The following is a 14,628-nucleotide window of genomic DNA, read 5'->3' on the forward strand; positions in this document are numbered from 1 at the left end:
TCTCACACTGCAGCTGAATTCTTTACCGTCTGAACCACCAGGGAAGCCCTCAAAGCAAGTAGTCAATGAAAATTAGTTAGCAAGTTCTTCAAATGCCTTCTCGGAATTTGTTGCTTATCTGTGGTATGTTCAATGTGTGAATACTTTCAATCCAGCACTTTCTGCAGAGATATTCCTGTGTTTGGGTTTTTATAAATCATTCTAGAAATATAGTTTGGATATGGAGAAGAATAATTCAGTTGAAAATCTGGGAAATAAGCCAAACACGTTCATTTGGCCCTTATTTAGCTGGGAGAGAGCTTTCAAATTATAAGTTTGGTAAAGAATTGAAAAGAGTTAACATTTATTTTTCCAAGAAATAAAGCCAACTCTATCATATTTCTACTTACTATAAAAAAAATCAAAGTCATATTCTATTTTTATTCATAAAAGGCACTTGTCTCTAAATAAAAAGTATATAATGGCATGGATTAGATATAAGGACCACCCTGGGAGATGAATTATTAAGTGTCTCATCTCCCAAGAAGAATGGTGTGTTTCTCAGATCCAGTATGTTTAGAAAAATAGTCAAAGTTATCAACTGTTAGCAGAGACTCTCAGGGCATCACAGCTACCTCTACGGTACTCCCTCACCTTTCTCTACAGGTTTCTCTACCTTCACGAGCTCTAAGCCCAGTTATCTTCTTTATTCCCTCTGAGTTTAGAATCCTCTTTACATCCTCCTACCACATTTGAGGATAAAAGAGACCAATTATTCCCAATTCACACAGGCCTATAAAGAGCATCTCTTTATTGATTTTCCACAGCTTTTTACATTTATGGAAAAGCCTGTCTTACCCTCAGGTTAGAGGATTATGTTGACTATATAGTAATTGCAAAGAAATTAATGCCTTAGGTTATATTTCTAAGCCTAAACAACTTATGTTGTCTTGTTAAAGGTACTGGCAGTTTATTTTGGATTGTCCATCCTGTTCCTACAGAAGCTACAGATAGCTCAACTGGGGATGTTCAAGACCATTAAACAATATGACTTTGCAGGAGGTCATATCACTTTGTGAACAAAACATGGGTCTTAACATTTTAAGGAACTTTGGTCTAAATCCTGGCTCTGTGTCTAACTTGATTAAGTCATTTAACTCTGGCTCTTTAACCCCTTAAGTGAAAAGAGATACTAATAGATAATTATGAGGATTAAGTGATAATTATATAAAACATGTTATGGAGTGATTGGTACAAAAGTGAATACTGGTATTTGTTATTCCACATATCAACTTACTCTAATATTTTAAGTAGTACACACACACACACAATAAAATCTGATTTTTACTTTTGATTATAATTTTCTTTATTTCAAATTTCCACTAGACTTTTTAAAATATTATCATAAATTATAACTCCTTTCTGACAAGATTAGGTATGTTCAGGGGTGGTATGGTGGTAGAATATAATTCTTTTCTGAAATGTTATGATATCATTTAGGACTATTTCTAATTTTAAAATACTTTCTAAAATGTTAATTGGTAGATTTATATTTCTAGTTTTTCTTCCATTAATGTTTTACGACCACAAAATGAATAAAGAATTATGTCTTTACTGGGATAATAACAAAATTACTAGCATTGAGAATATAGCTAAAATAGAAATGGCTAAACTAAGGACATTGTAGAGGAGGCAGTGATCAGGACCATCCCCAGGAAAAAGAAACACAAAAAGGCAAAGTGGTTGTCTGACAAGGCCTTACAAATAGCTGAGAAAAGAAGAGAAGCTAAAGGCAAAGGAGAAAAGGAAAGATATACCCATCTGAATGCAAAGTTCCAAAGAATAGCAAGGAGAGATAAGAAAGCCTTCCTCAGTGATCAATGCAAAGAAATAGAGGAAAACATTAGAATGGGAAAAACTAGAGATCTCTTCAAGAAAAGTAGAGATACCAAGGGAACATTTCATGGAAAGATGGGCACAACAGAGGACAAAAATGATATGGACCTAACAGAAGCAGAAAATATTAAAAAGAGGTGGCAAGAATACAGAGAACTATACAAAAAAAAAAATGTTCATGACCCAGATAACCACGATGGTGTGATCACTCACCTAGAGCCAGAAATCCTGGAATGCATAGTCAAGTGGGCCTTAGGAAGCATCACTAGGAACAAAGCTAGTGGAGGTGATGGAATTCCAGTTGAGCTATTTCAAATCCTAAAAGATGATGTTGTGAAAGTGCTGCATCCAATATGCCAGCAAATTTGTCAGCAGTGGCCACAGGACTGGAAAAGGCCAGTTTTCATTCCAGCCCCCCAAAAAGGCAATGCCAAAGAATACTCAAACTACCACACAATTGCACTCATCTCACATACTAGCAAAGTAATGCTCAAAATTCTCCAAGCCAGGCTTCAACAGTACGTGAACCGTAAACTTCCAGATGTTCAATCTGGATTTAGAAAAGGCAGAGGAACCAGAGATCAAATTGCCAATATCGTTGGATCATCAAAAAATAAGAGAGTTCCAGAAAAATATCTACTTTTGCTTTATTGACTACGCCAAAGCCTTTGACTGTGTGGATCACAACAAACTGTCGAAAATTCTTCAAGAAATGGGAATACCAAACCACCTTACCTGCCTCCTGAGAAATCTGTATGCAGGTCAGGAAGCAACAGTTAGAACTGGTCATGTAACAACTGACTGGTTCCAAATCAGAAAAGTATGCCAGGGCTGTATATTGTCACCCTGCTTATTTAACTTTTATGCAGAGTACATCATGCAAAATGCAGGGCTGGATGAAACACAGCTGGAATCAAGACTGCCTGTAGAAATATCAATAACCTCAGAAATGCAGATGACACCACCCTTATGGCAGAAAGTGAAGAAGAACTAAAGAGCCTCTTAATGAAAATAAAAGAGGAACATGAAAAAGTTGGCTTAAAATTCAATATTCAGAAAACTAAGATCATGGCATCTGGTCCCATCACTTCATGGCAAATAGATGGGGAAACAATGGAAGCAGTGAAAGACTTTATTTTGGGGAGCTTCCAAATCACTGCAGATGGTGACTGCAGCCATGAAATTAAAAGACGCTTACTCCTTGGAAGGAAAGTTATGACCAACCTAGACATCATATTAAAAAACAGAGACATTGCTGTGTCTAGTCAAGCAAAGGTGTCAGCAAAGGTCCGTCTAGTCAAAGCTATAGTTTTTCCGGTAGTCATTTATAGATGTGAGGGTTGGACTATAAAGAAAGCTGAGCACTGAAGAATTGATGCCTTTGAACTGTGGTGTTTGAGAGGACTCTTGAGAGTCCCTTGGACTGCTAGGAGATCCAATCAGTCAATCCTAAAGGAAATCAATCCTGAATATTCATTGGAAGGACTGATGTTGAAGCTGAAACTCCAATACTTTGGCCACCTGATGCAAAGAATCGAGTCATTGGAAAAGACCCTGATGCTGGGAAAGATTGAAGGTGGGAGGAGAAGGGGACGGCAGAGGATGAGATGGCAGGTGGCATCACTGATGCTTTGGACATGAGTTTGAGTGAGCTCCAGGAGTTGGTCGTGGGCAGGGAAGCCTGGCGTGCTGAAGTCCATGGGGTTGTGAAAAGTTGGACACAACTGAGCGACTGAACTGAAACTAACAGAAAATGTTCAGATTAACAAATAGCTATATCTTTCATGCCAGATATGATGATGTGGAGTGCTTAGTTAAAATTAAGATAAAATTTTATCATGAAAATTAATATTGTATTATTACTATTTTTATTTCTTGTTACTTTCATGGGAATATCCTACTGGTTTATTGTTGCTCCAGAAAGAAGCAGAAAGAATATAATAAAAGATTATTACTATGTTTTGAGGTAGGCTTCTCTATGCCAGGTACATTGGTGGATACTAACTACACAACTATTTGTAAGAGAGAAAGGAGGGAGAAAGGGAAGGAGGGCAGGGAGACGAAAAGAACTGTGCTTCCTACAACTGACAGATAAAAATACTAACAGTGGGGCTCAGGCTTCTTGCTGTTGAAGTGAGAGTTAACAGATAAGCAAGGGATGGAGTCTAGAACGATACATGTGGTAATGAATATGAATTGAAACCACGATATGAACTTACATTTTCATGCACGCATGCTAAGTCACTTCAGTCATGTCTGACTCTTTGTGACCCTATGGACTGGAGCCCTCCAGGCTCCTCTGTCTATGGGATTCTCCAGGCAAGAATACTGGAGTGGGTTGCCATGCCCTGCTCCAGTGGATCTTCCCAACCCAGGGATCGAACCTGCATCTCTTATGCCTCCTGCATTGGCAGGTGGGCTCTTTACCACTAGTGCTACCTGAAAAGCCCAAACTCATGGTTACCTTAATATAAATATAGATGGTTGCATATAGAAATACTTATAATAGATATATGCGTATATACACACATAATTTCCCTGCTCTGTCACCTGAAGGGACCAAAGAACAATGATACCCCAGTATCAACAAACATACACAATACCTAGATCTTAGTTTCTAACACTATTCTTTAGTGAAAGAAACCAAAACTCCTTAGAGAAACAGCTAATTCTAAGACAGGGCAGGAAACATGCAAAATGAGCCTGGAGCATCTTGTATGTAAGATGTAAGTAAGGAAGTGATTTTAAAAAGCAAACAAAAAGCCACACACATAATGATGGCAGCATATCTAATGGACACAGGGCTTCCCAGTTGGCACTAGTGATAAAGAACCCGCCTGCCTCTTCAGGCAATGTAAGACACGGGTTCAATGCCTGGATCAGGAAGGTCCCCTGGAGGAGGAAGTGGCAACCCATTCCAGTAGTCTTGCCTGGGAAATTTCATGGACAGAGGAGAATAGTTGGCTATACAGTTCATGGGGTTACAAAGGGTCAGACATGACTGAAGTCAGTTAGCATGCAGTGGACACAGGAGCCAACTGAAAGAGCTCCCTGTGGCCAAATCTGGAACAGTCAGAGCAACGGAATAAGTAAAATAATGTTGAATTATAAAATAAATACATACTGATAGAAAAATTGACTAAATAATTTGAATGTAATAACTAGAAGAGGAAGAGACAAATCTGTGCAGAATTCCACATGATTTATGTAGCTATTCTGCCCTCAGGAGGTGAAGCTACCCCCCACTCTTTAAGTATGGGTTACACATCGTGAATTCTTTTCAGAGAGGGCAATGTGGAAAGTGGAGGGGGAAGAGTAACTTTATAGTGGAGAAACCTGGTAAACACTACCTCCACCAGATGTTCAAGGTCAGCGTCACTAGTCATAAGTCATGTAGATAAATGTACTCTCCATATGCTACGAGCAAAATGGCACTTGACCTCTCTGGTTTTCCTCCCCTAAATCGGAAATCTCAGTCTACTCATGAGAAAAACAGCCAATCCCAACTAAGAAACATTTTACAAAATACCTAACAAAAGTACTCTGCAAGACTCTCAAGGTCAAAAAAATTCTCAAGGTCATCAAACACATGGAAAGTCTGAGAAATTGTCACAGCCCAGAGGAGCCAAAGGAGACATAATGAATAATGTCATGTGGGATCCTGGAATAGAAAAAAAGACACTAGGTATAAACTAAGGAAATCTGAATAAACTGTAGCCTTAAGTTCATAATAATGTGTCAATATTGGTTTATTAGGGCTTCTCTGGTAGCTCAGCAATAAAGAATCCCCCTGCAATGCAGGAGATTCAGGAGACATGGGTTTGACCCCTGGGTTGGGAAGATCCCCTGGAGCTGGGCATGGCAACCCTCTCAAGTATTCTTGCCTGGAAAATTTCAGGGACAGAGGGGCCTTATTGGCTGCAGTCCATGAGGTTGCAAAGAATCAGAAACAACTGAGCAGCTTTCATTTCATTATAATTGTAGTTATATACAATATGTATAATAATTATAAATGTAATTTTTCTGTAAATCTAAAAGTATTATAAAATAAAACCTTATTTTAAAATATCATTAATAACAAAAATTTAACACAGTACAGTGAGTGCAGTGCAAGAATAAAAGCATATGAAGTGCAGGAGAAGAGTGGGGGGAAAGAGAAAAAGAAAGTCCTTTTTTTGTCATTCCTTTACTTTTGGTAGACTGTAGCTTATTTTTGTAAAACAAAATCGAAGGATTTGGTTTGGTCCATAAAAATACTGAAGTTAACCTTTTACAAGGTCACCTCAAATATTTCCTCCTCCATGAAGCTTCCCCTGGCTTCCCAAAGATAACAGCCGCTCATTGCTCTGAGTGGCTGACATTGCATGTCCCTCAGTGAACTTAATTTACAATCATTGTTATAGGTGTTTCTCCCATTTGGCTGCACACTTCTTTAGAGTAATGTCAACATCATGGGTTCTCTTGGTCTCTACACAATGTCTGACACCCGTTTATTATCCAACACCATTTATTGCATGCCCACCGTTCAATACCATGGATTGAACAGGAGGGAGAAAATTAGAAATTAGCAACTGATTGTTAATGTTGAGAGAACTTTTTACTCCAGCAAAGCTCGGAAAAAAAAGAATTCCAAAATGATTCTTAAAATACTTTGACTCGAAAAGAAGAACAAATGCTCTTATATTTTAAATCATGTCTTTAAGGCTATCCGTGTGTAATGTGTATATATTTGGGTTATTTCAGCTTACAACACATTATATTATACAATTATTGCTGTTCATGTTAACTTCAATATTTTTAAAGACCAAACCAAACCCTTTGATTTTTTTATAAAAATAAGCCACAGTATACCAAAAGTAAAGAAATAACAATCAGATCTGGTGTGTGTTTATCAAAGCATGACCTCTTCTCTCTTCAACATTTCTAGAAAAATAAATAACAGTTTGAGCATCAGTTGCTGAAGTAAAAAATACCATAATAACCCAGATACACTAACCTTACTATCTGGAATTACCTTGAACATTCATGCCTTATGTGATTTTTTTTCAGGGTGTCCACTACACTTAAAATGCTTGTCTCTCATACTTTTTCTAAGTTCAAAATCTTGGTTAGCTTTCAAGGTCACCTCAAATATTTCCTCCTCCATGAAGCCTCCCCTGGCTCCCCAAGGATAGTAGCCGCTTCCTTTGAGTGGTCCACACTGCTTTTCCCTCCATGGACTTAATTTGCAACCATCATTTATAGGTGTTTCTCCCGTTTTACTGTAAACTTCTTAAGAGCAACGTCAACATCATGGCTTCTCTCGGTCTCTGCACAGTGTCTGACATCCATTCATTCATCCAACACCATTTATTGCATGTTCACCATTCAATATCTTGGAATGAACAGAAGGGAGAAAATTACAGAGAAACAAATAGCAGCTAAATGTTAGTGTTGAGAAAACTTTCTAATCCAGCAAAGCTCAGGAAAAAAAAATGAGGAAAATATTGAAACAGATCCAGTTTACTATAAGTATTAACAAACCCTCATATCACAGATGGAGAAGGAAATGGCAACCCACTCCAGTATTCTTGCCTGGAGAATCCCACGGATAGAGGAGCCTGGAGGGCTATATAGTCCATGGGGTTGCAGAGAGTTGGACGCGACTGAGCAACGAATACTTACATCACAGAACTGATGTGTTTTTATAGTCGGCGTGTATACTTCTAGGTGAAGGTCTCTCTCTTCTACTACTTGTCCATTTTCTGTGATCTGGGACTCCTGTCATTTGTGTATAGCAAGCTGGTAGGTCAGGACAAGTAAAATAAATTGAATCAATGTTCATTTTCAAAAGAAAACATGAATGAGGAGTAATTTAGGGGAAGGAAAAAAGTAAAAACATTTTTTTTCATGGCACAGGCCTGAAGTCCAGCTTACATCAAGCTACTGCACAGGTTCATACAAATGAACTTGCCCTTTTGAATCTTTCGATTAAAGCAGGTGTTTTTTTCCCTCCCTTGCGACTTGCTTGGAGACTTCTCATGCATTGTTAATCAAAAGAGAAAGAGGGATTTAATACACTTGCTTAAAGCAACTTCATTTTAAGCTACATTCCATAGGATGGATCTGCTCCCAAATCGACAGTTGTTGAAGTTATTAACAGACAGAGTGCTGTCTCAATGTATCCATTGTGGCTAGATTGATTTCTAGTGAACCATTTGTGTGTGTGTGCTCTTATGGAATACTTGGTTTCTGCCTTCTCTAGTATTGATTAATTTAAATTCAATTTTTCAAAGCATCAGTGCCAAAAAAAGTATTTTTAATTGCCATTGTCAAACAATTTCCAGTAGGGCAAATGATAAGTGTATGTTGCGCTCTGTTCTATTCTATCAAGTCTTTTATTGTCAGTGATAGGACTCCTCGTCTTTTCTACTGATTTTGTAAGCCATTCACCCAGAGAACGCAGAAATGATTTTTGATTTCATACAAGGATTTTGAATGATCAAACTCCCCCAAACAACAAACTTCATGAAAGCTAGTCCTCTTTCATACCAATGGTCAGAATCACACAGAAAGCTGTTATTTACTACGATTTCTAAATATATTTCTAAATTGCCCTGTGGTTTTATTGTTTGGTTTCCATTGTCATCTTTTTTGATCTGTCATTGGCCACCCTCCCTTAAATCTTCCAAACTCTTTCCCAAAAGCCTGTTATTCCTTCAGGCCTGAGCCCTGATTGTACGCAGTCAAGCTGCTCACCTCCCCACAATTCTCTAGGGAACCCCATATACTCTCATGGGTGGGACTGACTCTACCATCTAATTAGGGTTCCATCAACTTTTAATAAACTCTAGTCTATTTCTGTTTTTGCTAGCAGGGCATATTGAATCTATTTTCAAAGTATCTCATTTAAAATGTCAGATTAATTCTGAAATAATAGTTACCCCATGAGCTATCTGTATTACTCTGCAGATTTAAAAATTCCTAGTATGGTAGGGCCTAAAGCATCTCAATGTGGCAAAAGTTTGGCTGAGTTCAAATCCTGGTTCTGCCACAGACTGGGCAGAATTGAGTGATTTTTTTCTGGATCCTTGAGCCTCATTCATCTCTGCAGATACTCTCTTTAGAGCATCTTAGCACATGCCAGGCCTAGAGGGGTGAACAAGGCAATCACAATGGTTCAATAAGCTGACCCTTTAATGGGCTAGGTTTCCTCACATTTACAATAAAAATAGTTAACACCTGGGGAGTTCTGTGGTGGTCCAGTGGCTAAAACTCTGTACTCCCAAATCCCTGGGTTTGATCCCTGGCATCTAGATCCCATGTGTGGCAACTGGGGGAAAAAAAAAAAAAAAAGTTAACACCCATCTTGTAGGGTTGTAAATATCAAATGACTCCTCAGCACAGTTCTTCACCACCTCTGCTCTATGCTACCACCACCATGTTCCCCCACTTTCTTGCCCCTAAAGGCTGATTGCTTTAAGTTTTCCTGCTGAAGCTCTTCAAGATGAAATGATATTGTCAAACCAGGCTCGTTCACAGGAAGCCACACTCCTGGCCCGAGTTATTCTGGAGGTTGTCCCTGTGGCCTCCGTGTAACCAAGGGAGCAGTGCCCTGGCCGTGGCACACCATCTCTGCCCAGAAAAATGCCTGGATTTCCTTCATTCATTTGCTTATGCTTCCCAGGTTATCATTCAAAGTGCCCGCTCAGATGGAAATGACACCTGTCTCCCTTTTCATTGGTAAGAGTGTCTTTTTTTCCCTCCCTTGCAACTTGCTTGGAGACTTCTCATGCATTGTTAATAAAAGAGAAAGAGGGATTGAATACACTTGCTTAAAGCAACTTCATATTAATCTACATTCCATAAGATGGATCTACCCCCAGATCGACAGTTGTTGAAGTTATTAGCTCACAGACTAAAAACTAAAGAATGTAGTTCTAAAGGTGTTTGTATGTTGAAGTGTAAGGTGTAACTCTGGGAAGAATCTCATGCTTAATGCTATGTGTATTTGTTTCCAGATTCTGTTAGAAGTTGTGTAGCAAAGCTGTTCTTCACTTGTTCCCTGAAGGGTCATTACTGCCTCTACAGTAAATCCAGTTTTATTCTCATCAGTCAAGAGCCTCAGCCATGGATCCAAATCATGTTCCTATTTCAGCAGGTATGTATAATTCAAGTTCAGCATGGCTCCTTCATGAGCCAGGTATGAGTTTATAATCATTTTTACTGAATTACTCTTTGACCAGAGTAATATGCAAATAACAACATGCATACACATTTCATTAGTAATTTTTAACATGGATTTTTTTTCTATATTTTAGGATAGTTTCTTTATAAAAGGCCCTAGGTTAGTAATCAGGAAGACAAGCCTATTTATCTTGAATATCCTTTTGCTCTTAAAAAAAAAAGAATAAATGGGAAAATATTTTTTGTTCAATGATAACAACAAAAAATCACTTACTGGGTGTGGACAGCTTTCCTTATGGAGAACTAGCCATTATTTCTCAATCTCCAAATAACTTTGGAGTCAGCATATTTTTTTGACATTGTTAAAACACTGGAATGCCACTTTTCTGTATAGAATTTATGTATAGAGGTAAAGTTACATAAAGAGGAGTTTAAAAAAGAAAGAATTTGATGCAAAGATTTTTAGCATCAAAAAAAGATTCTTGCTTGGAAATGCTTATTTTGAATGCATTAAACTTTCAATAAAACTTGGATACAGATTACAAAATGTTAGTAACGGGAGGGATCTTAGACATCATTTTTCCAAATAAGCAAATTGAAGGACAGAACTCAGACTGCTTGACCCCTGACCCAGTGGTCTTCACTTGTGTTTAAAACAAAATGGGGGTTGCAGGCAGGAACAGAGAGAGGGTAGAGGCAGAAAAAGGAGAATGCAAATGCTACAAAATGGTTAAAAATTAGACCAGGTACAAGCTGGAATCAAGATTGCTGGGAGAAATATCAATAACTTCAGATATGCAGATGACACCACCCTTATGGCAGAAAGTGAAGAAGAACTAAAGAACCTCTTGATGAACGTGAGAGAGGAGACTGAAAAAGTTAGCTTAAAACTCAACATTCAGAAAACTAAGATCATGGCATCCGGTCCCATCACTTCTTGGCAGATAGAAGGGGAAACAGTGGAAACAGTGGCTGACTTTGTTTTTCTGGGCTCCAAAATCACTGCAGATGGTGATTGCAGCCATGAAATTAAAAGACACTTACTTCTTGGAAGGAAAGTTATGACCAACCTAGACAGTATATTATGAAGCATAAACATTACTTTGCCAACAAAGGTCTGTCTAGTCAAAGCTATGGTTTTTCCAGTGGTCATGTATGGATGTGAGAGTTGGACTATAAAGAAAGCTGAGCACTGGAGAATTGATGCTTTTGAACTGTGGTGTTGGAGAAGACTCTTGAGAGTCCCTTGGACTGCAAAGAGATCCAACCAGTCCATCCTAAAGGAGATCAGTCCTGGGTGTTCATTGGAAGGACTGATGCTGAAGCTGAAACTCCAATATTTTGGCCACCTCATGCGATGCTGGGACAGATTCACCGCAGGAGGAGAAGGGGATGACAGAGGATGAGATGGTTGGATGGCATCACTGACTCGATGGACATGGCTTTGGGTGGACTCCAGGAGTTGGTGATGGACAGGGAGGCCTGGCGTGCTGCAGTTCATGGGGTCGCAAAGAGTAGGACATGACTGAGTGACTGAACTAAACTGAACTGAATAATAAGTTTATTTACTTCTATTAATAAAACATTTCTGTAATAATCCCAATGAAAGTCACTAATCAGATAGCTATGTTTCTTTATAAAATGGGACAGGTTTATTAAGAAAAAAATGAATTTTAATGCTGAATGTATCATAGTTGTAAAGTGGAACTATAATAAGAAAGGAGACAATTTAGACATGCCTCAGGGACACCATCTTTTTCTATATGAAGTCTCAAGAACACTTAATCTTATCTTGTAGAGAACAACTGACATTTTGATGTGAATCAAATTGTCTATGAATATAGGGACCTCCCTGGTGGTACAGTGGGTAAGAGTCCCCCTGCCAGTGCAGGGGATACATTGGTCCCTGGTCTGGCAAGGTTCCACATGCCTCAGAGCATCTAAGCCCGTGGGCCACAGCTGCTGAGCCCGCCTGCCGCGACTACCGAAGCCCACACAGCCTAGAGCCCGTGCTCCCCAAGGAGAGGGAGACCGCAGGGACGAGAAGCCCGTGCGCTGCAGCAAAGAGGAGCCCCGGCTCCCCGCAACTAGAGAGAGCCTGCGTGCAGCAGCCAAGACCCAGCACAAAGCAAATTGCATGTGAATGTGAAAAAACAGCATTGATTTTCTTCCTTTTCTTGAAATAAAGACCGTCTTCTCCTACTTTAATAACGTTTTTCAAACAGTTTTCATCAGTGATTTTGTACTTGGTTTCATCTTTGGCTTTATTCTTCACACTTGTCAGTTTTCTGAAAACAGACCAAGAAAGCTTGATTTTCTTTTTGCCCCTTCTGTCTTATTTTATTGACTTAGTCTGATCCTTTGTTTTTCTCTTTGAGCAAAATCACCAACGAACATCTGTTTATGATGCTTTTTGTTGTTGTTCTTTTTTCTGTAATGTTTCCTTTCTTTTTCTGCACCTTTGATACTGTGTGATCTGGATGAAACCTGACTTTGGGATAACTAAAAATCATATCTTTGACTTGATAGTTACAAACCCGTACTAGCCTAGTATGCTGGGCTAGACTCTTTCCTTTCTCTGTCAGTTTACAGACTCATGATGGAGTTCTCAAATTAAGAGATTCCAGTCCAAATGGACCTCTTTGGAATGATGATTAATTAAATCAGGTCCTGCTCTTTTTTAGGTGAATGGTCATATGCTGTATATGTTTCCGATTATAATCAAGAAATTCCCAGATGTATCCATGTTTTGGGTTTCACATTAATCTGTTACTGGCCCTTAACCTTTTTAAATCTGTGGGCAACTTACTCAGGGTATAAGATTCTCCACCTTTTCCCACCGAGTACCAAAAACAGTTCATGTTGAGGAGGATAATAATGAGATTTTTCCGGAAAAAAAGAATCTTACTAAATAGAAATGGAAACTTACTAAATAGAAACTATATACACAGAAGCCATCTAGAAAGTCTCGTAAGTCAATATTTGGACAGTCACTGACATTGAAAATGGGATTTGATAAGCCAATATCATTACTTTATTACACTTCACACATAAAGGATAATATATATTATATATATTATATTTTGTGTGTGTGTGCATGTGTGCGCATGTGTGTAATCATGTGCCTTTATGTTCTGTATGTTTTTATAAAATTATTTCCTCGAATTGAGACACTTCTCACATTCTTAGGTATAACATCACATGTAAATGACTGTTAAACACATAATTGATTAAACATACAATCTAAATTTTCCTTTGAAATTTTTATTTTCATTGACTTGAATGAAATTATTGAATGAAATATATGTAAATGTAATTTTTTCTTATGTTAACAATCTTACTGTCCAAAACTTAAAATACCTTAAAGCTCTAAGAATATTCAGCCATTATACACTTTAGGACTGAAAATGTTTTTTATTTTCCCAATCCTCCCTTACACTGTTCATACCTGAATAATAATGGGCTGTTGGTTACTTAATGTCTATGATTCATGATTTACTCTGTATAAATAAACTTGATGTGTGCATGCTGCATGCTAAGTCACTTCAGTCGTGTCCAACTCCACGACTCTGTGGACTGCAGGCCCCAGGCTCCTCTGTCCATGGGATTCTCCAGGCAAGAATACTGGAGTGGGTTGCCATTTCCTTCTCCAGGGGATCTTCCTGACCCAGGGGTCAAACCCATGTCTCTTACATCTCCTGCATTGGCAAGTGAGTTATTTACCACTAGCACCACCTGGGAAGCCCTAAATAAACTTGATATTTGTACTCAAATTTTATACCTTAATTTTCAGACCTTTGAAAAATAAATATAAATATTTATATTAGCCATTTTCCAATTAAGTAACATCCTTGAGAAGTGATTAATATAAACACTACCTTACAAAAGTTAGGCATATTTATAGAAATCAATATCAACTGTCTTTAAAGCGCTGTTTAATAAGTTAAATTTTCTGTTAAAAATATAGAAAGCATGAAATGTACTGTACATTTGATCTTCAGCATAGATTTCTCTGTAGCTTTATTTAAACCATTTTTAAGTTCAGACCAAGACTAATGGTGCTTTGCAGCCAATCAAACAATATTGTTGGGACGAGAGATGGCATGTCATGTTTCTCTCATGAATGCCCTTTCAGAGCCTGTTTCCTGAGCCGCTGTCCGTTCAGAGCCGTTCTGTACAATTCCTCAGCGCTCTGTGGGAGAAGACGCAGGCAGAGGGTGCTCACAGCTTTGAAACGGCCATGATGGAGTCCACATTCCCACAGCAGAAGGTAAATGCTTCTTTCCTTGCACATGTTATTTTTAGCCAAGATTCAAGGTGAGTTTGCTTTTTCTTAATAGTTCAATTTTTCCTCTTTCCTTTCCTTTCTTTTATTATCATCAGAAGACGCTAAGTAATGATTTACATGTCATGCTATAGTGGATTCAGGACCTAGTGATATCAGTAGACAAAGTCACTGCCTTTTGAGGCTCCCAGACTGACATAATTCAGCCCACTCAGAGCCACACAGAAATGGAAACATTTTACAGACATACAGACAACTCTAGGCCTGAAGAGGAAACAGCAATTGGACTCTAGGTTCTTTGG

General features: G+C 38.4%; 1 protein-coding gene across 7 annotated transcripts in view; it reads left to right on the top strand.

Annotated features, from left to right (window-relative positions):
* The window catches only part of VEPH1 (ventricular zone expressed PH domain containing 1), a 313,627-nt gene that overhangs the window by 181,892 nt on the left and 117,107 nt on the right, over positions 1–14,628 (top strand). For 6 of the 7 annotated variants that reach the window (XM_065943247.1, XM_065943248.1, XM_065943243.1 and 3 more), the window contains exons 10-11: positions 9,876–10,015; positions 14,177–14,311. In XM_065943247.1, the coding sequence (XP_065799319.1) occupies positions 9,876–10,015; positions 14,177–14,311 (275 nt within the window). The remainder of the gene's footprint in view (positions 1–9,875; positions 10,016–14,176; positions 14,312–14,628) is intronic. The other variant, XM_065943246.1, reaches the window with a different exon arrangement.

The sequence above is a fragment of the Muntiacus reevesi genome, chromosome 8 (assembly GCF_963930625.1).
Source record: "Muntiacus reevesi chromosome 8, mMunRee1.1, whole genome shotgun sequence".
NCBI lineage: Eukaryota > Metazoa > Chordata > Mammalia > Artiodactyla > Cervidae > Muntiacus > Muntiacus reevesi.